Source organism: Vipera ursinii (assembly GCF_947247035.1).
Source record: "Vipera ursinii genome assembly, chromosome: 15".
Classification (NCBI taxonomy): Eukaryota; Metazoa; Chordata; class Lepidosauria; order Squamata; family Viperidae; genus Vipera; species Vipera ursinii.
In genome coordinates, this window is record NC_139528.1 from 8076464 (window position 1) to 8102891 (window position 26428).

The 26428-nt window shown below is 49.0% G+C and overlaps 1 protein-coding gene across 1 annotated transcript; it reads right to left on the minus strand.

The window, feature by feature from the left end:
- Nucleotides 1-7699: 7699 nt before the first annotated feature.
- On the minus strand, nt 7700-25785 carry NECTIN4 (nectin cell adhesion molecule 4). Its single transcript, XM_083374773.1, has 6 exons — nt 25591-25785; nt 19135-19286; nt 18028-18175; nt 17318-17396; nt 13107-13256; nt 7700-10139 (listed from the first exon to the last, which is right to left on the minus strand). The coding sequence occupies exons 1-6, from the start codon at nt 25770-25772 to the stop codon at nt 9873-9875; spliced, it is 978 nt and encodes a 325-aa protein (XP_083230899.1). The 5' UTR covers nt 25773-25785; the 3' UTR covers nt 7700-9872.
- Nucleotides 25786-26428: the final 643 nt, after the last annotated feature.

The window sequence follows — 26428 nt, forward strand, 5'->3', positions numbered from 1 at the left end:
GGTCTCTTATTTGAGCAAGAGGTAATAATAATAATAATAATAATAATAATAATAATAATAATAATAATAATGATGATGATGATGATGATGATGATGATGAAGAAGAAGAAGAAGAAGAAGAAGAAGAAGAAGAAGAAGAAGAAGAAGAAGAAGAAGAAGAAGAAGAAGAAGAAGAAGAAGAAGAAGTTGGAAGGGACCTTGGAGGTCATCTAGTCCAACCCCCTGCTCAGGCAGGAAACCCTATACCATTTCAGACAAGTGGCTGGCCAGTCTCTTCTTAAAAACCTCCAATGTTGGAGCATTCACCACCTCTGGAGGCAGGTTGTTCCACTGGTTAATTGTTCTAACTGTCAGGAAGTTTCTCCTTAGTTCTAGGTTGCTTCTCTCCTTGACTACTTTCCATCCATTGCTTCTTGTCCTGCTTTCAGGTGCTTTGGAGAATAGCTTGACTCCCTATTCTTTGGGGCAGCCCCTGAGATATTGGAAGGTTGCTGTTATGTATCCGGTGCAGGCATCTGCATAGCAACAGCCACTAGGGGGCGTTGGCCTGGATGGTTTTGGCGGGAACCCTAGTTTCGGCGGGAAACCTAGGGCCAACCCCATTGGCTGGACGCCTACCTGGCTAGGTATTTAAGGAGGCCAGGTAACCCTCGTTCCTCAGTACGTTACCCCCCCCCCCCAATAAAGAGCTGAACACGTACTCTGGCTGGCATCTCTTCCTTGTGTCGGACCCACTACATTACAGTGGCGACGAAGGTGGGATACTGCTGACAGAAGAGCTGAAGTCACTAGGGGAACGCACCGCACACTGAAGGAAAAGAGGAATCTTTTCCTTTCTCCCCAACATGACCGCCAGTCACCGCAACCGGCCACTGCGAGACACCGGCTCAGGCCGCCGCGCTAGGAAACGGAACCACACACCACAACGACTGACGGGACAATGGCATGAGCCGGGCAACCCCGCGAGTTCGACATCCGCCACCCGGAGAAATGGGCCCGGTACCTGTCGCATGCCGAGCTGTACATGAGGTTTAACCAAATCTCGGAAGACGGCTCAAAAGCGGCAGCCCTGCTCTGCATAGGTGGACCCGCACTCCTCGAGGTCGCCGCCAACCTGTTCTCCCCAGAGGCCATTGATACCGTCTCGTACTGGGACCTTGTCGCAAAGCTGAACACCAATTTCCGGCCCCGCAGGTCCAAACTGGCTGCGAGATCCCAATTCAAGAAGAGGGATCAGCGTCCCGACGAGTCCGGGGCCGAATTCATCGCCGCCTTGAGAGAAGCCACCGTCGCCTGCAAGTTTTCGAACTTGGAGGAGCGGCTACGAGACAGGCTGGTTTGCGGCCTATGGGACACGAGGCTGCAGGAGCGCCTGTTCGAAAAGGAGGAGGTTTCGCTCCAGGAAGCCCAGGACGCCATCCTGGCCCACGAAGCGGTTTGCGGGGCTGTCCAGGCGGTCCAGGAGTCCAAAACCAGCAGCCAGGCGGCCAACATCCACCAGCAGGTCACCTCAGCTGAGGACGAGGAGGACGGACAGAGCATCGACCTCCTCCGGCGGAAGTCGACCCTCGACCATTGAGGCGGACGCCCGGACAAGCCCAGGCCAACAAGCAACAACAACAACTTGCAGAAGTGTGCAGGCTGTGGCAGAAACCACGTGCACAGCCTCTGCAAGTTCTGGTCGGCCACGTCTCGGGCCTGCAAAAAAAACAGGCCACATAGCCGCGGTCTGTCGTAGCCACCGCCCCCAAGAAGAAATCCACGAGCTGCACCCGGAGGAATCGCCGTTCGAAGGTACTGGGGCCCCAACCAAATTAAGAATTGGCTATGTTGAGAGCCGGCTGGCCATCCACCACACGGGTAGCCGCCGGCTGCTCAAACCAAAAATTAAACTAACAATCCGCTTGCAGGGCATTCCTTGCAGCATGGAGCTTGACTCCGGATCAGCGGTCTCCGTCATTTCAGATGAGACCCTTAACTATATCAACAGCCGGAGCAAGCAGCAGATTAAATTACAGCCTTCAAATTTAGCCCTGACCGACTTCCAAAACTCACCGGTCAAGGTAAAGGGGGTGGCCACCATTTCTGTGGGGTTTAAGAGTCATGAAGAGCACCTGGAGGTTGTAGTGGTAGAGGGCCGGAGAGCCAGCCTAGTCGGCCTAGACTGGTTTGAGGCCCTGGGAATCACTGTCTCCGGGATCCACCGGATCCAGGGAGAATCCATTGAGGCCATCTGCAAAGAGTTCGCAGACGTCTTCGATGGGACGCTGGGCAGGTACACAGGGCCCCCCATCTCATTCAAGCTAAACCCGAACATTCCCCCCGTTAGGGTCAGGCCGCGGCGAGTTCCCTTCGTGCTCAAGCACAAGATCGAGTGCAAACTGGATAAGCTGGTGGCCCAGGGAATCTTAGACCCCATAGATGGGGAGGAGTGGGAGACCCCGATAGTCACCCCGCTCAAATCCAATGGGGAGATAAGGATCTGCGCCGACTACAAGTGCTCGGTGAACCACACCCTAAACCCGCACGCTTACCCGGTTCCCACGGTCAGCCACGTTCTCGCTTCCCTCCAAGGCGGCGCCATTTTTGCAAGGCTCAATCTTGCACAGCCGTACCAGCAACTCACGGTTACCTGGGCAACGGCTGACACTCAGACGATAGTGACTCACAGGGGAGCGTTCAGGGTAAACAGGCTGCAGTTTGGAATCAGCGTAGCTCCTGGCATTTTCCAGGAGATCATGGAGAAGACGCTCAGGGGCATTCCAGGGGTTTGCCCTTATTTTGATGACGTCCTGATCGCAGGAGCGTCAGCAGAAGAACTGGCAGGTAGGCTGAGGGAGGTACTAACCAGGCTGCGTACTTCTGGACTCAAACTAAAGAGGGAGAAGTGCAGCATAGGTGTTCCATCCACTGAATTTCTGGGATTCAGGGTAGATGCCAAGGGAATCCACCCCACAGAGTCCAAGGTGAGGGCAATCAAACTGGCACCCACACCTAAGAACAAGGCAGAGCTACAGGCATTCCTGGGCCTGCTTAACTTTTATCACACATTCCTTCCACACAAGGCAGCCATTGCAGAGCCACTTCACAGGTTACTAGACAAAAAGGCAGCATGGGTCTGGACTTCCGCCCACGATCAAAGTTTCAGAGCCTTAAAGGCACTACTGTCTGACAAGTCCACAGTAACTCATTTCATTGAAACAAAGCCCATATGCATAGCGTGCGATGCATCCCCTTATTGTGTGGACGCGGTACTAAGTCACCTCGAGCCTAATGGGGCTCAAATTCCCATAGCCTACTATTCCAGGACGCTGTCTGGAGCAGAGAGGAACTAGGCCCAAATAGATAGGGAAGCCTTGGCCATCGTGGCAGGGATCAAGAAGTTCCACGATTACCTGTACGGTAGAGAGTTCACCATCTACACAGACCACAAACCCCTGCTAGGCCTGTTCACAACGGGCAAGCAGACCCCCCAAATACTGTCCCACAGAATGCTCCGGTGGTCCATCTTCCTTGCAGCTTACAATTGCAAGCTGGTGCACAAGCCAGGGAAGGAGATGGGCCATGCAGATGGCTTAAGTAGGCTACCCATTGACACCACTGAGCCAGACCCGGCACCAGCAACACAGATCCTAGCTCTGCAGGAATTACCAGAATGCCCAGTACATGCCAGGGACATTGCTAGCAGCACAGCCACAGACAACATCATGAGCAGGGTACACTCATGGGTTTGCACGGGGTGGCAGGACAAGTCTCCGGGGCCTGAGTTCCAGGCCTATTTCACCAGGCGACATGAGCTCTCCATGCACCGGGGTTGCCTCCTCTGGGGAAGCAGGGTCATCATCCCCACCGCAGTCCAGGGCAGGGTATTGGAATCCTTACATGAGGGATATCCGGGGGTGGTTAGGATGAAGGCACTGGCCAGAAGCTACCTCTGGTGGCCAGGGCTGGACAAGGACATTGAGGAACGGGTCAAGGCCTCTTACACATGCCAGAGATCTAGGCCAGAAATGCCTCACGCCCCAGTGCACAGGTGGGAAGCCACACACACACCCTGGTCCCGCGTTCACATCGACTATGCGGGGCCGTTCCAGGGCCAACTGTTCTTAGTGGTAGTGGACAGCCACTCTAAGTGGTTGGAGGTAGTCCCTGTCCCCAACATGACCTCAGAAAGGAAAATCCAGGTACTCAGAGCCCTCTTTGCCACACACAGCCTCCCTGACGTAATTGTGTATGACAATGGGCCTCAGTTTACTGCTAATGATTTCCAGGTGTTCTTGAAGGCGAATTGGATTAGACACGCCACCTCCGCGCCCTTCCAGCCATCGACTAACGGGCAAGCTGAACGGATAGTAAGGACGACCAAGGACGCACTCCAGCACATCATCAGCGGGGACTGGCATCACAGACTGGCGAAATTTCTGCTTGCCCAACACACCACACCATGCGTTGCCACCGGAAAGAGCCCAGCAGAACTACGATGGGGATGGCGCCTCATCACCAAGCTTGACCGCTTGCACCCCGACCGAGTGGCAGCGGAGACAGATAGGCCCTCATCAGCATCACAGGGTTCTCAACGTGGGGGACCTGGTTTGGGCAAGAAACTACGGGGCAGGGCATCCATGGATTCCAGGGACCCTGGTTGAAAAAATGGGCCCTCTCTCTTAGATCGTGGGGGTGGAGGGGGATTGACACATAAGGCAACATATTGACCAGCTCAGAGGAAGGGTCCCTGAGTACACCACCCACGGCCAATGGGATAGCCACACCCCAAGAGAGGTCAGTCCAACCGAAAACGACTTGGAACCAGAACTAGAGGAGGATGGCCTCCTGCAACCAACCCTGCTCAACCCAGAACAAAGGCCTCACGAGCCCGCTGTCCAAATCCAGGGCCAAGCCACACCCAGACGATCCACCAGGCCCCACAGGACGCCGGCATACTTAGCGGACTATGTGTGCAAGTGTCCATCCAACAACTGCAGATGTAATAGCACACATTGTACATAGTTATGTATATAGTTGTAATGTTGGTTCTGCGGTTGTCATGTGGTTCTTCTCTAAGGGGGGAGGGGTGTTATGTATCCAGTGCAGGCATCTGCATAGCAACAGCCACTAGGGGGCGTTGGCCTGGACGGTTTTGGCGGGAACCCTAGTTTCGGCGGGAAACCTAGGGCCAACCCCATTGGCTGGACGCCTACCTGGCTAGGTATTTAAGGAGGCCAGGTAACCCTCGTTCCTCAGTATGCTACACCCCCCCCCCAGTAAAGAGCTGAACACGTACTCCAGCTGGCATCTCTTCATTGCGTCGGACCCACTACATTACAGTTGCTATCATGTCACCCCTCACTCTTCTCTTCGTTAAACTACACATACCCAATTCCAGCAACTGTTCCCTATATGTTTTAGCCTCCAGTCCTCCAATCATCTTTGTTGCTCTTCTCTGTACCATTTCTAGAGTCTCGACATCTTTTTTACATCGTGGTGACCAAAACTGGTTGCAGTATTCCAGGTGTGCCCTTACCAAAGCATTGTAAAGTGGTATTAGTACTTCACCTCTGAGGTCTCTTCCAACTCTGCTATTCTGCCTGATATCTTCACAAATGGGTTTTTTATTAAATGTTAGGACAGGGGTCGGCAACCTAAAAAAGGAAAAGAGCCACTGGGAACCGGTTCCATCACAAATTAAAAAAAGTGGGAGCCGCGTGCGTGTGTCCATGTACACGCATGCGCAAAACGGTTTTTTGCGCATGCGCGGACACACGCGGTTGCCATTTTTTAAAAAAGTGAGATGGAACCAGTTCCCGGTTGCCCGATGGCGACGGCCCGTCTGCAAAGCTGCCGCTTTCAGCAGCTTTGCAGACGGGCCGCGGCAGCTTCCTCAAAGAGCAGCGCCCCTGCCCGTTCGCGCGGAGGTACGCGCGCACCTCTCCAAAGGTTTGGGGAGGTGCGCGCGCACCTCCGGTCGTTCGGAGAGGTGCGTGCGCACCTCTCAGAATGGGCAGGGCCGCTGCTCTTTGAGGAAGCTGTAGCGGCCTGTCTGCAAAGCTGCCGAAAGCGGCAGCTTCGGAGATGGGCCGCTACAGCTTCCTCAAAGAGCGGCATCTTTGCCCGTTCGCGCGGAGGTACGCGCGCACCTCTCCAAAGGTTTGGGGAGGTGCGCGCGCACCTCCGGTCGTTCGGAGAGGTGCGCGCGCACCTCTCAGAATGGGCAGGGGCGCTGCTCTTTGAGGAAGCTGCCGCGGCCCGTCTGCAAAGCTGCCGAAAGCGGCAACTTCGGAGACGGGCCACGACAGCTTCCTCAAAGAGCGGCACCTCTGCCCGTTCACGCGGAGGTACGCGCGCACCTCTCCAAAGGTTTGGGGAGGTGCGTGCGCACCTCCGCCCATTCGGGGAGGTGCGCGCGCACCTCTCCAAACGGGCAGTGCCACTCTCTATTTGGAGAGGTGCACGCGCACCACTGCCCGTTCAAAGAGGTGCGCGCGCACCGGGCGGCTGGGAGCCGCAGCAGACGGCTCAAAGAGCCGCATGCAGCTCCGGAGCCGCGGGTTGCCGACCCGTGTGTTAGGAGATTTAGGACCTATAGCTTGATGCTTCTCCACCATTGGCTGAAGCAGGGATGGGGTGATGTTTTTCTATGGTGTTTAAGGATGGCAGAGGAAATTATATTTCTTGCCTTGAACATCTCTGAACAAAAGTCTAGTGGTCTTGCAGGAGACCTCCAACCATGGGCAAAATTGCCCTTCTTTTGTGTGTGTGTGTGTGTGTGTGTGTGTGTGTGTGTGTGTGTGCGTGCGAGAGAGAGAGAGAGAGAGAGAGAGAGAGAGAGATATTTACCAACTTATGAGAATCTTTTGGACCAGGGGTTCTGAACATTGGCAACTTTAAGACTTGTGGACTTCAACTCCCAGGCTTCCAAGACCCGACACCTGTGCCTGAGAGGAATTTGCACACTTACAACTTTGGGGGCTTGTGCAAAAATTGATGGATCACCAAATAAAACCAAACATTTGAACCTTCCTACTTCTTCAATATATACCGTGCTATTTTTGACACTTATCCTTTATGGTGGCTTAGATTAGAAGTAGAGAGAAACTCAAGATGTATGTATGTACCAAAAAGCAGGATTCTGGGATGGCAAAAGTGCAGTTTATTTACAAAACCAGCAGAGCATGTTACACCTGACAAGGCCTACCCCAAGTCCTGTTCTATACACACAGAGTATTTTACACACATGCACCTGCGTGAACAACGCACACATACAGGGAGACAGACATACTTGCCTTTTTTTTCTATATACAAAGACATTTACAGATCGTAGAAAGACAGCTGCTCACTTCCTCACACTTTTTTTTAAAAAAGGCTAATAACAATATTAATACATATTTAAAAGGCTTCTAAAAGTCTGGAGTCTGTCAAATTCACTTCCAAAGAGTCCCATTGAGACAGTTAGTGACATTCAGAGGAAGCGAGGGAGGGAAATTAAAATAGACGTATTGCACCTCACAAACTCTCTGACATGTTTGAAGGAAAATCAAGATGTCTAGCAAATTGGCCCTTGGAGAAATTTCTTTCAAAATCATGCTCAACCTCTGGGTTTGTTTAACATGCTGAAAGGAGTGTAAACCCAGCCCGTTTAGTTCATTTCTGTAGCTTATTGGTTCATTTCTCATATTTAACATATTACAGGAACTCCGTTGCTAACTGAACACCTGCAGTGATTCTCTTACAGACTGCTGCAAGGAAGATGGTAAAATAGGGCAAAGGTCAGTTGAGTTTCTCACTTGGCAACATAAATTTTGGGCTCCACTGAGCTCGTAAGCCGAGGATTCACGGATGCTAAAGACCCAGCTCAGTTTATGGCAGATTCGAAGGGGAGATTTGCGTTTGTTAATTCAGCCACGGCAGTTCCAGGAACTGCATGTCTGAATGAGCCAATCTCTGAGTCAGATCAGCCAGTCTTCCCATCATCTAATCTCCTAAACCAGAAGTCCCCAATCTTTTGGGCACCAGGGACCGGTTCCGTGGAGAGAGGTTTTTCCACGGACTGTACGTGGTTTTGTGTGGTGCCTGCATCCCACGGAGGGAGGCTTTGCTTGTTTGTGTGGACCGGTTGCTGGCATGCCGCGGTCCGGTACCAGTCCACGGACTGGGGGTTGGGGACCTCTGTCTTAAGCAATGGACCAAAGCAGAGTCCGGGCAGATGGTGACACTGGGACCCAGAAGGTCCAAAACTGACGAAATTTTGAGGCATTTGCCGGTAAGCCCTGATAGATGTTCTGATCCTGCCTTCAGAGCTGTGGTGCCCCAAATTTGTTTCCCCCCCCCTCAATATTGTGAGTCACTTCACCTTCACTGCGAGGCAGAAAGTTTTCTGAAGGAGGCAGCTGGTCAGCAAAGTTGTAGCTCTTGACAAATATGAAAAATGAGGTATAGTGCACACAAGAAAACTTAAAATATCAGAGAAGGAAAAGTTTGGTGTTTAAGAAACTTACTTTGTAAGCATATCCAAAGAGGACTTGGAGCTGTTTGGCAATTCCCCTAAAACTCAAAATCAATGTTTCTCAGCCTTCATGACTTAAAGGTGGGTGGACTCTTAACTCCCAGAATTCCCAGGTCAGTTACACTAGTTAAGGAATTCTGGGAGTCAAAGTCCAATCATCTTAAAGCACGCTGTCTAGGGAATTCTGGGAGTCAAAGTCTACAAATCTTCAATTTGCTGAGATAGACATCAACATCAAATGTGGACTTCAAATCCCAGAAGTCCCCAGCCAGCATATGCTTTAGGATGTGTGGACTTCAATTCCCACAGGGCTGGGGAATTCTGGGAGTTGAAGTCCACTCTTCTTCACATTGCTAAGGTTGAGAAACCCCTGCTCAAAATGCAGACTCACTCACCAAATCCGTCCTCAGAGTCACACATGTATCGCTCATATGTATTTCCATTGTTGTTTGGTTAGCTTTAGAAATATTTATAGTTATAGCATGCTAAGAAATACAAAGAGATGGGGGGGACACTTGAAGTTCATTGGAGATGGGGTGTCCCAGCCTTCTTGATCCCCAATGTTGGGACGACACCACATGGATGTGTTTTGGACTTTCTAAATGGCTTTAGGAGTTGGAGAACTCCTGGGCCCATGATGCACTTCCTCGGGGCGAGCAGAAGCACATTACTGAACATCCTTGACCCAGTAGAAGGACTTCCACTGGGGGTCTCCAGGTACTTTCTTCAGCATTTCCTGGAAAGTCCTTGAAGCTTACAGCAGAAAGGTTCCTTGCCCAGTTCATATTAATAATACAAATAAACATAATAATTAAAATTGAGTTCATCTTTTTAACTGCTGGTGGCCTTTGGCAACCTTTGCCCAGGATGGACCAAGGACCATCTTAACAACGACAACAGCAGGTATAATAATTACTACAAAAGACGCAAGAGTTTCGACGATTTTCCCCCCCGAGCCCAGCCGAGTCAACTGGACAGCCCGGAAGGGTCTTGCTTATCCCTTCTCCAACACTTCGTCCCTTCCCCTGCCCCGAATCATCCCTGGCCTCAAAAGGTTCCAAAAATAATCTGCCCAAAGAGACATCCCAGACCAGTTGGAAAAACAAAACTGGCCTCTGAGCATCTTCAGGATCTCTTGCACGTTGGAGGAGAAGTTGGCTTTGGTGTTGGCCAAAGTCCTGGGCCTTCAGGAGATCCCAAGGTGGACAGTTTGCAGCCAGCTGGGCCGGTGGCTCCGAAGAAGGGGACCTGAGTCTCAAGAGCTCTTTGCCACCCCACAAAAGAGAGGCGCCAGGAAGCAGTTAGGATGAGGGCTCAGAGCTGGCTTGGATCTGGGAATCTGACAGGGGAAGTGGTGGGGTGGGGTGAGCCATCAGACCAAGTGTCCCCGTCCGTTGATGTAAATGCCGTTGGAGGTGGGCTTCGCTCGGAGGGTGCCGTTCTCTTGGACAAAGTGAGTCATTGCTTGCTTGATGTTGTTTTCGTCGTTCCGCTGTTCCTCTTCTTCTTTCTCCTTCTCCTTCTCCTCCATCTGATCTTCTGGGACAGGGGTGGGGGGCGGCGGAGGAAGCTCCGTCTGGGTCTCAATCTCCCGGACGGTGGATAAGGTTGAGTAGCTGCGTCCCTCAGCTTCTTCTCCCTGTGCAGGCCGAAAGGAAGAAGAGTCACCGGAGGGGCAATGGGGTGATGGGGCCGGAGGGGGACCTGGCCCCCAACTCAAGGTCTTGCTCAGCCACAGACGTTCACAAGTTGGACACATTACAGGTAATCCACAGCTTATAGCCGTTCGCTTAGCGACCATTCAAAGTTACAATGGCACTGGAAAAATGACTTATGACCTTTCCCCCCCCCCCCCGCTTAGAACTGTTGCAGCATTCCCCCATATTCACAGGATCAAAATTCAAATGCTTGGCAACTGACTCATATTTATGACAGTCGCAGTGTCCTAGGGCCATGTGATCCCCTTTTGTGACCTTCTGACAAGCAAACTCAGTAATATGGCTGTTAAGTGAATCTGGCTTCCCCCACTAACTGAACAACTGCAGTGTTTCGTTTAACAACTGTGGCGGAAAAGTCGTAAAATGGGGCAAAACTCACTTAACAAATGTCTAGCTTAGCAACAGAAATTTTGGATTCCATTCCGGTCGTAAGTCGAGAACTACCTGTAAAGTAAAGCCCTGTTCATTTAATCATGAGTTTTTGAACAGGCCACACATCAAATCATAGATTGCTTTATAGGTTACAGGTAGTCCTGAATGCTTTTGTGTGTGAGGATTCTTCATAAGTCACTTTTTCCTGTGTTGTAATTTTGAGCTATTGCTAACTGAGCGGTTGTAAGTCAAGGACTACGTCAGGATAAATAAAACAAACTCAAATATTTCCGTTGATATACAGTATAAGCTGGTTATTAAGAGAGTTGGGATTTTTAAGGATTTTCACAATCCCAAGCTTTTTGTCATGGTTGTTAAAAGAATCATTACAGTTGTTAAGTGAATCACACAGTCATTAAGTGAATCCAGCTTCCATGCATAAGTGTATCTGAATAATATAATATATAAAATGCATATGCATTTGAAAAATCTTATTCAGAATGTAAATTTCTCTGCATTCTGCCATGTTGCCCATTTTTAAAAGATATCTCTTCAATAAAGGGCTGTGCAAAAGTGAATAAGTTCAACTTCAATAAGTTGTGAAGTCATGCGTTCTTTTTTTTAAAAAAAAAAAACTAGGCTAAATTGCAAACAAAAATGTGTGTGATTGGCAAAAAATGAATAGAATAGAAAATGGAATGGAATGGAATGGAATAGAATAGAATAGAATAGAATAGAATAGAATAGAATAGAATAGAATAGAATAGAATAGAATAGAATAGAATAGAATAGAATAGAATAGAATAGAATAGAATAGAATGGAATGGAATGGAATGGAATGGAATGGAATGGAATGGAATGGAGTGGAGTGGAGTGGAGTGGAGTGGAGTGGAGTGGAGTGGAGTGGAGTGGAATAGAATAGAATAGAATAGAATAGAATAGAATAGAATAGAATAGAATAGAATAGAATAGAATAGAATGGAATGGAATGGAATGGAATGGAATGGAATGGAATGGAATGGAATGGAGTGGAGTGGAGTGGAGTGGAGTGGAGTGGAGTGGAGTGGAGTGGAGTGGAGTGGAGTGGAATAGAATAGAATAGAATAGAATAGAATAGAATAGAATAGAATAGAATAGAATAGAATAGAATAGAATAGAATAGAATAGAATAGAATAAATAGAATGGAATGGAGTGGAATGGAGTGGAGTGGAGTGGAGTGGAGTGGAGTGGAATAGAATAGAATAGAATAGAATAGAATAGAATAGAATAGAATAGAATAGAATAGAATAGAATAGAATAGAATAGAATAGAATAAATAGAATGGAATGGAATGGAGTGGAGTGGAGTGGAGTGGAGTGGAGTGGAGTGGAGTGGAGTGGAGTGGAGTGGAGTAGAGTAGAGTAGAATAGAATGGAATGGAATGGAATGGAATGGAATGGAATGGAATGGAATGGAATGGAGTAGAGTAGAGTAGAGTAGAGTAGAGTAGGATGGAATGGAATGGAATGGAGTGGAGTGGAGTGGAGTAGAGTAGAGTAGAGTAGAGTAGAATAGAGTAGAATAGAATAGAATAGAATAGAATAGAATGGAATGGAATACAATGGAATAGAATAGAATAGAATAGAATAGAATAGAATAGAATAGAATAGAATAGAATAGAATAGAATAGAATAGAATAGAATAGAATAGAATTAAGAGAGATTAGAATAGGAATAAGATAATAGAATAGAATAGAATAGAATAGAATAGAATAGAATAGAATAGAATACAATGGAATAGAATAGAATAGAATAGAATAGAATAGAATAGAATAGAATAGAATAGAATAGAATACAATGGAATAGAATAGAATAGAATAGAATAGAATAGAATAGAATAGAATAGAATAGAATGGAATAGAATGGAATAGAATGGAATAGAATAGAATAGAATAGAATAGAATAGAATAGAATAGAATGGAATGGAATGGAATGGAATGGAATAGAATAGAATAGAATAGAATAGAATAGAATAGAATAGAATAGAATAGAATAGAATGGAATGGAATGGAATGGAATGGAATGGAATGGAATAGAATAGAATAGAATAGAATAGAATAGAATAGAATAGAATGGAACGGAATGGAATGGAATGGAATGGAATGGAACGGAATGGAACGGAATGGAACGGAATGGAATGGAATAGACTTTATTTGGCCAAGTATGGTTAGACAGACAAGGAATTTGTCTCTGGTACAGAAGCACTCAATGTACTTGCAAAAAAAACAGTGAGATAATAATGCTAATATTAAAAGTATGCCTCCAGTGGAAGGCGGGAATAGGTAATAAAGGACTAAATAATACTATAGCCATACTTTATGAGTTAATATAGGTATGCATTAGTCAGCACAATCAACCCAACGTTAAAAAAAGAAGAAGCAAAGAATGCAAGAACGAGAATCCCAGACTCTGCCAGCCTTGCAAGGCTGAGCGGCTCACAGCCACTCGAGGCAGCTTCCTTGCTTGACTCCGCTCACCATCACTGAGCAAAGGCTGGTCTCCGTCCGGAAGCTGCCTTGCCTGCTGTCCCGGCAGAGACTGTCCGCTCGGAGGCTTTCCCGGCACAGGCTGTCCCCGCGGAAACTGCCTTGCCGGCTCTCGGCCCTCAGGGGAAGGTTTTCTTCAATCTGAAGAGCAGAGAAATAGAAGGGCGAGAAACTAATCTGGGTGTCCTCTGGAGGGCCTTTCTTCCTGCTCAGCCAGGTGGACTTCTCACCTGGTGCTTAGCCCTCAGACTCTGAGGAGACTCTGAGGAGGACCACGGAGAAGTTATGGAAGTCCTTCAGAATGACAGAATGACAGAGTTGGAGGGTCCTTGGAGGTCTCTTAGTCCAATCCCTGCTCACTTTTTAGCCCTGATGATGTTCCCTAGTTGGGCCATGAAATGTCTGCAAGAAACAACCAACCTCAGAAAGCATCAAGGACCCCACAGTGCTCCTCCTCCTCCTCCTCCTCCTCCTCTTCCCCTCTAGTCATCACAGACAAACGGCTGTCCAGTCTCTTCTTAAAGCCTCCAAGGATGGAGCACCCACAACTTCTGGATTAATTGTCCTCACCATCAGGAAGTTTCTCCTTAGTTCCAGGTTGCTTCTCTCCTTGTTTAGTTTCCATCCGTTGTTTCTTGTCCTGCCCTCTGGTGCTTTGGAAAATAGGTTGATTCCCACTCTTTTTGTAGCAACCCCTCAAATTTTGGAATCTACTATCATGTCACCCCTAGTCCTTCTTTTTTTTAATAAACTATACAGATTAATTCCTGCCTCCAGTCATAGAAAGACAACTGGGTCTCTCTGTCTCCTCTCAAAAACAAAATGTGCTATGTTGTTATAAAGGCTTTCCCATAACACTAAACAATGCAGATTTAACTATGTAGGTTTATCCCAACTGTGCTTTTTTCCAAAAGGCAACTGGACTTTGTTTTTTCTTTGTTTGGCTTCTCACTCAAGAAGCTTCTTCAGTTCTATACTGAACATGGTTTTGCCTTTATCGTTGTAGGTTTCAAACATATTGTTAGCCACCCAGAGTTGTGAGAACAAGATGGGTGGCCATCTCTGCAAATCGTCGCAAGAAATGGAAGCTAATTTTCGTTCTGGCTTTTTCCTTTTTGTGGGGTGTCTCCCCGAGTTCAAACCAGCCCTACATTAAATGAATGTCCTGAGGCTTCAGAAGTCCTGAGAAAATTTCCAGATATTTTCTCAGAAGAAATACCTGGAAATGCTTTCTAGCTGCACATTTTTCCCACTTGCATCCTCTAGGGGGCGCTGGAGGACTTCTGTGGCTCAGTATATGAAAAGGAGAGGATGTGAAAATTAAAAAAAATCAAGGAAGACATCTGCCTAGGTCAGGGGTAGGCAACCTTGGCTCCTTCATGACTCGTGGACTTCAATTCCCAGAATTCCTGAGCCAGCATGAGGGAACTATGGCCCCTTCATGACTCGTGGACTTCAACTCCCAGAATTCCTGAGCCAGCATGGGGAACTATGGCCCCCTCATGACTCGTGGACTTCAATTCTTATTGCATTCTTATTTTTGTTGCCCTGTACACCGGCCTGAGTCCTTCAGGAGAAGGGCGGTATATAAATCAAATAAATAAATAAATAAATAAATAAATAAATAAATAAATAAATAAATAAATAAATAAATAAATAAATTCCCAGAATTCCTGAGCCAGCATGAGGGAACTATGGCCCCCTCATGACTCGTGGACTTCAACTCCCAGAATTCCTGAGCCAGCATGGCTCAGCTTGGAAACCACTCCCTTTCCCCCTCAGCGTGGCTGGCTCAGGAATTCTGGGAGTTGAAGTCCACGAGTCATGAAAGAGCCGAGGTTGCCTACCCCTGGCCTAGTCTGAGCAGAGTTATAGCTATAATAGCTAAATGGCCCCTCCCTATCCAGAAGTGGCATTCCACTGGTGTGGCTATTAGGAGACAGCTATCCTCATGGTAGTCCAACTGGATGAAACTTCCAGACAGCGAGAACAATCAATTCTTTGGTTTGCCTTCAGAAGTTGTGGGTGCTCCATCACTGGACGTTTTCAAGCAGAGACTGGACAGCCATTTCTCTGAAACAGGATCACCCTATTCTCCAAAGCACCCGAAGGCCAGACAAGGAACAACGGATGGAAATCAGTCAGGGAGAGAAATAACTTGGAATTAAGGAGAAACTTCCTAACAGTGAGGACAATTAACCAGAGGAACAGCTTCCCTCCAAAAGTTGTGGGTGCTCCATCACTGCAAGTGTTTAAGAAGAGGCTGGAAATCTGTTTGTCTGAAATGGTACAGGGTCTCTCGCGTGAGCAGGGGGCTGGACTAGAAGACCTCTAAGGTCTCTTTCAACTCTGTTTTTCTGGAATTCTGTTAATCAGTGGCACAGGTTGCCTCCAGGAGTTGTGGATGCTCCATCACTGGAGGATTTTAAGAAGAGACAGCCATTTGTCCAGTATGGTATAGGGCAGGGGTAGGCAACCTTGGCTCTTTTATGACTCGTGGACTTCAATTCCCAGAATTCCTGAGCCAGCATGAGGGAACTATGGCCCCTTCATGACTCGTGGACTTCAACTCCCAGAATTCCTGAGCCAGCATGGGGAACTATGGCCCCCTCATGACTCGTGGCTCAGCTGGGAAACCTCTCCCTTTCCCCTCAGCATGGCTGGCTCAGGAATTCTGGGAGTTGAAGTCCACGAGTTATAAAAGAGCCATGGTTGCCTACCCCTGGTATAGAGTTTCCTGCTCGAGCAGGGGGTTGGACTAGAAGACCTCCAAGGTCCCTTCCAACTCTGTTGTTCTGTGTGGCCTTTTCTGGGAAGGTTTTTCAACTCTGTGATTCCATGTCCTATGGCCAGTCCTGAATTTACCCAGAAGGCAATGAACTCTCCTCCACAACTCACAACCCAACCGGTGTGTTTTTCACACTTCTTAAAGAGCCTTGGTGGAGCAGTGGGCTAATGCCTCCTTAAGAACAGGGTCCAGCTCAACCCAGCCAAGACTGAGTGGCTTTACGTACCGGCATCTCGACTTGTCCAAGAGGTTCCATCTTTGGTTATGGGAGGAGAGGTGTTACCTCCCATTGATAGGGCGCGCAATTTAGGCGTCCTCCTGGACTCACGACTCAGTTTTGAAGATCATATTGGAGTCGTGGCCAGGGGGGCATTTGCCCAGGTTCGCCTGGTGCGCCAGTTGCGCCCCTATCTGGACCGAGATGCCCTACGTATGGTCACTCATGCACTCGTTACCTCTCGGATAGATTACTGCAATGCTCTCTACATGGGGCTACCCTTGAAGACCACCCAGAGGCTTCAGCTGGTGCAGAATGCGGCCGCGCGGGTAGTGATGGGAGCATCCCGATACTCCCATATTACACCCCTCCTGCGTGAGCTGCATTGGCTACCAGGTGTCTTCCGGGTGAGATTTAAGGTGCTGGTACTTACCTTTAAAGCCCTACATGGCTTAGGCCAGGGATACTTGCAGGACCGTCTGCTACCGGGGACGACTTCCCATCGCCCAGTGCGCTCACACAGAGAGGGCCTCCTCAGGGTGCCGTCGGCCAGACAATGTCGGCTGGCGACCCCCAGGGGGAGAGCATTCTCTGTGGGAGCGCCAGCCCTGTGGAACCAACTCCCCCTTGAGCTTCGGATGGCCCCGGACCTCCGGCCCTTTCGCCGCGACCTCAAAACTTTCTTTTTCCATCAGGCTGACCTGGATTGATGATGGGTTTTTAAATATGTTTTAATTTTTAACTGTGTAGTTAATTTATTTTGGGGCTGTTATTTAATTCTTTTTTAATTTTTGTATTGTTGTTTTTATTGTTGTAAGCCGCCCTGAGTCCCTTGGGAGATAGGGCGGCATATAAGTCTCAAAAATAAATAAATAAATAAATAAATAAGTAACACCAGCTGCCTGCAATTAGTGCAGGTTCGAGTCCCACCAGGCTCAAGGTTGACTCAGCCTTCCATCCTTCCCAGGTAGGTAAAATGAGGGCCCAGATTGTTGGGGGCAATAAGCTGAATTTGTAAAAATGCCACTTGGGGGGGGGGCGAAAGCCCTAATAAGCAGGTATATACATAGAATGAAGGCTATTGCAAAGCACATTGTGCTTTAGATTGTAAGCCGCCCTGAGTCTTCGGAGAAGGGTGGGATATAAATGGGATTTTAAAAAAAACTTCTCCATCACCATCACACCTCACGTTTTTACCTGATGCCGGGTCTCCGTGCTGTGGCTCGAATGCAGGCGCCGGATTGAGTTTTCCCGGGTCAAAGTCAGTTCTTCCTCACTGCCAAAGACAAGGAGAGGGGAAGCTGAGGGTGTGGCTTGGTGAAAATGCCACCCTCCTAGGCCCAACCGTTGGCTCAGTTTCGTGGTTCTGACTCCAGGAGAAGGAGTAGGCTTGACTCTCCACAAAGTGGAGTTGAAGTCCACAACCTGAAGATGGGTGGACTTCAACTCCCAATGTGAGTCGACTTCATGGACTTCAACTTCCAGACTCCTGGAAGAATATTTCTCAACCTTCGTCACTTGAAGATGGGTGGACTTCAACTCCCAATGTGAGTCGACTTCATGGAAGGGTGGACTTCAACTTCCAGAATTCTGGGAGTTGAAGTCCACCCATCTTTAAGTAGACAAGATTGAGAAGCATTGTCCTACCTAGACAGAGACCAGCATCAACCGGTGCTATTTCTTCCGCCATATCTAAATGTAGATACGGCTCCTTTTCCTTGTGTTGCTTCAACCCACCCTTGACCTCCTTCACCACCTAAGGTCCTTCATCATCCCTCCGAACTTCTCCAACCCAAGGACGATGACCCACGGATCTGAAATTCAGACCGACCTGTCCTCACAAGACAAGCTTGATGACAAGAGGGGAGGAAACCGACGCGAGCTTCCACGCAACCGTCGGTCCTTACTATTTCTCTGTGATGCGTTTCGTTTTCCGCTTGTGGTAGCACGTCATGAGGACGATCACCAGGATCAGCAGGCTGACTAAGACCACCGAAATGATGCCCACGCCGATCATGGAGATGGAGACCACGTCTACCTGCTGAGCTGGGAGTCCTGGGGGTGAGACAGGAAGGTCACAGCAGCTCACGTCAAGCTCAGAAGAATCAGAAATTATAGACCGGTTTCATTTCTCTGTTTTGAAGGGCAGAGATTTTTTCTTCTTCTAATTCCGTTCACCATGTCCGATTCTCAGAAGCTGCCTGGACAAGTCCCGGCAGTTTTCTTGGCAAGGTTTTCCAGAAGTGATTAGCCATTGCCTGCTTTTTAGGGCTGAGAGAAAGCAACCGGCTCAAGGTCACCAAGCTGGCTTTGTGCCTAGAACTTTGGGACTAGAACTCACCGTCTCCCAGTGCCGCAAGCTAGACGCTTTCATGTTTTTCTAAGGATTGCTTTCATAATTGGCAGAAATGTGCACAAGCCAGATGTGGCACGGAGGTGAGGGTTATACAGGTTGTCCTCGGCTTATGACAACAATTGAGCCCAATTATTCTGTTGTTAAGTGAGACATTTGTTAAGCGGGTTTTGCCCCATTTTTATGACCTTTCTTGCCTCAGTCGTTAAGGGAATCACTGCAGTTGTTGAGTTAGTCACCCGGTTGTTAAGTGAATCCGGCTTCCCCATTGACTTTGCTTGTCAGAAGGTCGCAAATGGGGATCACATGACCCCAGGGACACTGCAACCGCCGTAAATGTGAACCAGTTGCCAAGCGTCTGAATTTGGATCATGTGACCCTGGGGATGCGGAAATGGTCATAAGTGGGAAAAACGGTCATAGTTCACTTTTTTCCAGTGCCGTTGTAAATTTGAATGGCCACTAAATGAACTGTGGTAAGTCGAGGACTGCCTGTGATATGACTCTCAGCTGCCTTAAGCAGGCCTGAAGGAGAGATGGGTTCAAGCATGAAGGAAGAATGAATTCTCCGGGGCCAATTGTACCTCTGCCTGCTTCAAACTTTCTTCATCCACTTGTTCCCGGGATAGTGCAAGCGGGAACCGCTTGCCATCCGAACCCACCTTTGATGTCCACAGCAGCCCTCACTTCTTTGGCTGCAAAGCTGTTGGCCACTCGGCAGATGTAAACCCCTCCGTCCTCAGAGCTGAGGGGTCTCTGGAAGAGCAGGGTGTCCCCTTTGATCCTCACCCCCCTCGGAAGGGGCTCGTTCAGCCTGTGCAGAGAGCAGAGAAGGGAGGTCAGAACGGAAAAGGAAGCAAACCGTAAGACTCGCCAGCCCGTAGAGGACTTGCCAGAAGGAAAGGGGAGGGGAGGGGAGGGGAGGAGAGAGGGGGAAGGAAAGGAAAAGAAAAAAGAAAAGAAAAGAAAAGAAAAGAAGGGAGAGAGGAGAAGAGGAAGGGGAAAGAGGAAAGGGAAAGGAAAGGAGAGGGGAGAGGGGGAAGAAAAGAAAAAGAAAAGAAAAGAAAAGAAAAGAAAAGAAAAGAGAAGGGAGAGAGGAGAAGGGGAAAGGGGAAGGAAAGGAGAGGGGAGAGGGGGAAGGAAAGAAAAGAAAAGAGAAGGGAGAGAGGAGAAAGGAAAGGAAAGGAAAGGAAAGGAAAGAAGGAAAGGAAAGGAAAGGAAAGGAAAGGAAAGGAAAGGAAAGGAAAGGAAAGGAAAGGAAAGGAAAGGAAAGGAAAGGAAAGGGAAGGGAAGGGAAGGGAAGGGAAGGGAAGGGAAGGGAAGGGAAGGAATGGAAAGGAGGGAGAGAGGAGAAGGGAAAGGAAAAGAAATTAGAGGGGAGAGGTGAAAGGGAAAAGGGAAAGGAAAGGAAAGGGGAGAGGAGAGGAGAGGGAAGAGAAGGAAAGGGAAGAGAAGGAAAGGAAAGGAAAGAAGGGAGAGAGGAAAGAGGAAAGGAAAGGAGAGACAGGAAACAGAAGCAGACACACCAATTCCACTTTCTTGGAGGGCTACATGAACAAAACAGGACAAACCTCCCACCGTCTATTGCCCAGCCTTGGGAAGCTCCGGGGCCTCCCTTCCGGGTTGCCTCCACCCGTTATGCAGCTGAGGGCTCAGCCGTCTCTTATCTGACTTCACCCCACCTCCCAGGGGTCTCCCCCACATCCCATCCCATCCCCAGAGGTTGCAGAGAGCACCAACCCCACCCCCGGACCTAGTCGCCAACAATGGCGTGTGATGAGCTGAGAACGAGCGAGACCGCAATCCTCACAGGCCGCACAACCGTGCAGACACACTCCTAGGAGCTCAGAGAGGCAAGTGTTTCCGAACAGCATCCCACGGCACGTCTCTCTTCCTACCGCTGATAAATTACTCTCCCATTCATGGCAGGGCAGCCTCGTTAGGGCGAGTTGTTAATACTCATTCTCCAGGTTTTAGCACGCAACACCCATTCGATACGTGCGCCAGGCTCGTGCTTTCCTCAGTGCGACAAATGGGCTGCCACTCGCACGGCTCATTACTTAATAGTATTTCTTCCCCTCACCCTTTCTTTTAAATATTCAGAAGCTATTCCCTACACTAGCTTTCGGTGCAACAGTTGGGAAGAAATAGCTCGAAAACAATTAGATTGACCGGACTGACCTCTGTCAGGAATGACGGAGGGACTTCTGCTTGGGCAGGGGGTTGGACTAGATGACCTATGAGGTCCCTTCCAAGTCTGTTAATCTGTCTAATCATCTCGATGAAAAATGCTCAAAACCTGGGCAGGGCGGGGCCCAACGTCTTCGAGGGCTCAGAGAAATGTTGAGGGTGACAAAAGATTTTCAGCGGGCCAAAAACTGAGGCTTATTTTAAGAAATAAAGGAGGATCAGGTGGTCCTGGACTTAGGACCATTCATTTAGCGACCCTCCCAGGGTTACGATGGCGCTAACAAAGTGACTCACGACCAGCCCTTGTACTCTTGCCCCATTTCACGGCCTCCCTTGCCCCAGTTGTTAAGTGAATCCGGCTTACCCAACAACTTGGGTCGACAGAAGGTCGCCAAAGGGGATGACGTGACCCCGGAACACCGCGACCGTCATAAATGTGAGTTCAGTTGCCAAGTGTCTGAATTTTGATCCATGTGACCATGGGGGGGGGGGGAAATGCCGCAAGGGTGGCAAGTGCGAGAAGTCCCTTTTTTGAAGGCCTTCGAATGGTCACTAAATAAACGGTGGTAAGCCGAGGACCGCCTGTGCCTTGCTGACACCTGGGTTGTGATCTTTTTTTGCTGGTTCAAATAACTCAAGGGCTAGCTCTCTTTCTCTCCCGTTGCTGGCTGTTCCTCCACCCCCAAGGACATGTTGCGACTGGTGTTAACAGGGAAGAGAAATGGGGGGGGAGAGAGAAAGAGGGAAGGACCCATGACATCATCAACAATAGGTGCCGAAATCAAAGGAATGCCTTCCCTTTTCCCACGGTGACCTGATTAGCGGAGCCGGTGCTGAAACCTGTTCGGGCCCCACCCAAACTCTGCACACGCGGATTCCAGCAGCATCGGAGCTGCCGGGAGAAGATCAGCCTGGTGCCGCTGCTGCGCCCCCACCCCAAACCCAAACCCTGATTCAAACCCCAACCCAAATCTTAACCCCAACCCCAGCCCACGGCCTCGCGTGGGCATTGGTGCATGCAGCAGAGCTGCCCGGATGTGCAGTTTGATGGGGAAACCCATCTGTATTTTTATTTTTATTAAGAAAGGAAACACCCGGGGGCTCTGACGAAGGGCTTTAAATGCACAGGTCACAAGACATTACTGTCTCTCCTGGGCAGGGGGTTGGTCTAGAAGACCTCCCAGGGTCCCTCCCAGCTCGACCATTCTAGGTTTCTTCAAGCGCATGTTTGTCATTGCTTCCTGGGCCTTTAAAAATGGTACATTCTTCGTAGGAATGGCGGCCAGAAGCCGTTCTTTGGATTCCTTGCATTAGAGAGCAACTGACGAAGTCCTTGGCTTATGGACACAAATTTAGGCCAGAATTTCCATTGCTAAGCTGAGGGGCTGACACAAATAAGGGGGGGTGGGGGTGTCAACCTGTTCTCCAAAGCGCCTGAAGGCAGGAAAATAAGCAACGGATGGAAACTAATCAAGGAGAGAAGCAACTTGTAACTAAGGAGGAATGTCCTGACAGTTAGAACAATTAATCAGTGGAACAACCTGCCTCCAGAAATTCTGGGTGCTCCATCGTTGGAGGTTTTCAAGAAGAGACTGGATAGCCACCTGTCTGAAAGGGTATAGGGTCTCCTGCTCAAGCAGAGGGCTGGACTAGAAGACCTCCAAGGTCCCTTTCAGCTCTGTTATTCTGTGTAGCCTTTTTCGTCAAGGTCATTAAGCAGATCACTGCAGTTGTTAAGCGAATCAGCAGTCATTAAGCCAGCCCAGCTTCCCTCATTGACTTTGCTCGTCAGAAGCCGACGGATTGCAGATGGAAATCCCCTGAGCCTGAGACACAAATGCAATTGAGACCAACGCAATATTTTGATCCCAAGGGCGTAAGTGTGGGAGCTAGTTGTAAGTCATTTTTTTCCCCAGTGCTAAACGAATGTTTTTTTTAACTCAAGCTCTTCTTGCATTTGCTTCTGGGAATCCACCCGGATGGTGTGGATGTGTGCAAACGTTGCCTTCACATCATTTATTTTAAGGTAAGGCTGTCCAACTGCAGACGCAATTGAAAGAGAGAGAAGCAAGAAGCGGAGGGTTCAGAAACAGCCATGCCTGTCCGGGGAACATACCATCGGACAAACCTGCCCACGGGGGCTCGACGCCCACCCCAGCTCCAGGCCTGGGAATCTGGCCAGTTTTTTTTTCTTTTTCTTCTTCAAAGACTTTTCTAATGTCAGCAGGGTGGGATCCATGTGGGTCTCGGGGTGGGGGTGGGGTGCCGCAAAGGGCAGGTGGTGTGTTTGAGAAGATGGTGCATTTCCTAAGTCTCAGCAGTGTTGAACGGAAGAGGAACAGAATAACAGAGCAGCAAGGGACCTTGGAGGTCTTCTAGTCCAACCCCTTGTTCAAGCAGGAGACCCTAGACCATTTCAGACAAATGTTGTCCAATCTCTTCTTAAGAACCTCCAGTGATGGAGCACTCACAACTTCTGGAGGAAATCCGTTCCACTGATTAATTGTTCTCACAGTCAGGAAGTTTCTCCTTAGTTCCAGGTTGCTTCTTTCCTTGATTAGTTTCCATCCATCGTTTGTTGTCCGGCCCTCTGGTTCTTTGGAGAATAATTTGACCCCATCCTCTCTGTGGCAGCCCCTCAAATATTGGAACTCTGCTATCATGTCCCCCCTGGTCCTTCTTTTCTCTAAAAGGTAAAGGTTCCCCCGCACATGCGTGCTAGTCATTTCCGACTCTAGGGGCCGGTGTTCATCTCTGTTTCAAAGCCGAAGAGCCAGCGCTTGTCCGAGGACATCTCCGTGGTCATGTGGCCGGCATGACTAGATGCCAAAGGCGCACGGAACGCTGTTACCTTCCCACCGGAGTGGTCCCTATTTTTCTACTTGCATTTTTACGTGCTTTCAAACTGCTAGGTTGGCAGAAGCTGGGATGAGTAACAGGCGCTCACTCTGCTACACGGCACTCGGGATTCGACCCGCCAAACGGCCAACCTTCTGATCAACAAGCTCAGCGTCCTAACCCACTGAGCCACCGCGTCCCTCATTAAACTAGACCTACCCAATTCCAACAGCCGTTCTTTACCTTGTCCTCTTGGTTGCTCTTCTCTGCACTCTTTCTAGTTCTAGTTTTCTTTCTAGTTTCAATGATGATGATGATGATTATGATGATGATAGAGTTGTAAGGGACCTTGGAGGTCTTCTAGTCCAACCCCCTGCTCAGGCAGGAAACCTTATGCCATCCTGGACAAATGGCTTCCAGTCTCTTCTTAAAAACCTCCAGTGTTGGAGCACTCACAACTTGTGTGTCAGGCAGGTTGTGTGTCTTATTAAAGTTTTTCATTTTTATTTTTCCCAACTCTCCCCCACGCATATCAACAAATGTACCGTAATATTTTATCAAGCATTAACATACGTTCTTTTTTACATTCTTACCTATCAGATACTCTTAATAACATAAATACATACAGATAAATTTTGTTGTGGCTCGTCCATTTCCCCTTTTACTGTATCCACCCTCCTTCTCTCTTCCTTCTTCTCTACCTTCTTTCTCCCTTTCTCCTTTTTCTTCCCTACTTCCCTCTTTCCTTCACCACTCCCCTCCCATTTCTCCCCACTTCTCCTCCTCTTCTCCTAACTTCGGGAGGCAGGCTGTTCCACTGGTTAATTGTTCTAGAGAAAGCCTCTCTCAGAACCCTTTATTGCCCTCAAGCCAAGAGACCACGTTCTGGGCAGGCCACCAAGCTGCCAACCTGGGCTGCTCCGGGGCCCTTCCGCCGCCGCGGGACAAGTCCTGCAGGGCGGCAGCTGGCAACGGCATTGTGTTCCTGCCGGCCGCACCCCCCAGGAAGCCTCCCCCCCCAGCCGTGCTGACTTGGCTGTTCCTTCCCGGCTTGCCACAAAGGCCACGAGCTGCCTTCTGCCCTGAGGCTCCTTACCCGAAACCCACGGCAAGTCCCGGCTGGTCCCTCCCCGAACACAAAGGCAGCTTACGAGACGGGCGGGAAGGAGGTGTGTTTCTGGAGGATCAGGCTGTCGCTTTCCGTGGGACCCGTGGGAGATGGCCGTGGCAGCCCTGCCAGATCTGGTGCCCGGCAGGATTAGCGTGGCTACGGGGCCCACCTCTTCTCTTGGGCTTGGGAGGAAGTGGAGGCACCCAGAGGGTATCATTTAAAAGGCACGCTGGGGCGATCAGCACTCTGCAGGCGTAGGTGGTCCTTGACTTACGGCCATTCATTCAGAGACTCACTTGACCATCGCTTTGCTTAGCAACGGAAATTCTGGTCCCACTGTGGTTATAACTCCAGGACTACCTGTATGCCTTGCAGGGAGGGAGGGAGGGAGGGAGGAAAAGGAGGGAAGGAAGGAGGGAAGGAAGGAAAGAGGAGGAAGAGGAAAGAAGGAAGGAAGGAAGGAAGGAAGGAAGGAAGGGAGGGAGGGAGGGAGGGAGGGAAGAAGGAAAGAGGAGGAAGAGAAAGGAAGGTAGGAAGGATGTAAAAGGGAAAGGAGGGAAGGAAGGAAGGAAGGAAGGAAAAGGGGAAAGAGGGAAGGAGGGAGGGAAGAAGGAAAGAGGAGGAAGAAAGAAAGGAAAGAAGGATGGAAGAAAGGAAGTAAAACAGAAAGGAGGGAAGGAAGGAAGGAAAAGGGGAAGGAGGAGGAAGAGGAAGGAAGGAAGGAAGGAAGGAAGGAAGGAAGGAAGGAAGGAAGGAAGGAAGGAAGGAAAAATAGAGAAGGGAGATAGGTAGGGTGTAAGGAAAGAAGGCTGGGGAATTCTGGGAGTTGAAGTCCACAAGTCTTCAAGTGCCAAGTCTGGAGACCCCCGTTCTAACCAACAGCCCACTGAAGAAACCAAGTTCAAATCCTTGCCCCCTCTGCTACTAGGCTGCACCAATAAGCCAGGAATCAAGGCTAAAGGCATCGCATCAGACTCACCGAGACCAGTTGTAGTTGGGGGGTGGGTTCCCATCTCCGAGGCACTTCAAAGAAGCCCCTTCCTTGCCTTCCGTCCAGTCCTGCTCCGGCTCGTGACCCAGGATGGAAGCATCCGAGAGGTCTGCACGAGGGAGGGCATGCAAGGTTAGGCAAACAGAAGGGACGGGGAAGCCCATACCCATGTGGCACAGCCCAGGACTGCCTTGCAACCTGAGTCCTAGGGGAAAGGGCGGTATATAAATTCAATAAAATAAAAATAAAATAAACCAGGTCCTCGGGGTGAAGCTTCTCAGTGCAGAAGAAGGTAGACAAGTGAACAGGGCAAAGCCACAATTAACACCCCAAGTCAAACCTCAAGCCAAAGAGAATATATTTTTATTTTATTTTAATTCCATTTATATCCCGTCGTTCTCCGAAGACTCAGGGCGGCTTACAAGCTTAGCAGCACTAATATGATCACCAGGACTACAGACAAGAAGCAGATCTGTCTGTCTGTCTGTTTCTACCATCACCTACCTATCTATTTATCCATCATCATCATTATCTATCTATCTATCTATCTATCTATCTATCTATCTATCTATCTATCTATCTATCTATCTCTATCTCTTCCATCTGTCTGTCTATCTATCTATCTATCTATCTATCTATCTATCTATGTATCATCTGTCTGTCTGTCTGTCTGTCTATCTATCTATCTATCTATCTATCTATCTATCTATCTATCTATCTATCTCTCATCCATCTGTCTGTCTGTCTGTCTGTCTGTCTGTCTGTCTGTCTGTCTGTCTGTCTCTCTCTCTCTCTCTCTCTCTCTCTCTCTCTCTCTCTCTCTCTC

Bases quoted from the DNA above. Each gene is read 5' to 3' on its own strand.
- NECTIN4 (XM_083374773.1), bottom strand. From the start codon at position 25,772: ATGGGTATGGGCTTCCCCGTCCCTTCTGTTTGCCTAACCTTGCATGCC. The intron at 17,397-18,027 runs GTAAGGACCGAC...TGTCTTTGGCAG, and splicing joins AAACGCATCACAGAGAAATA to TGAGGAAGAACTGACTTTGA. The intron at 10,140-13,106 runs GTGAGCGGAGTC...CGGCCTGCACAG, and splicing joins CCAGCCTTTGCTCAGTGATG to GGAGAAGAAGCTGAGGGACG.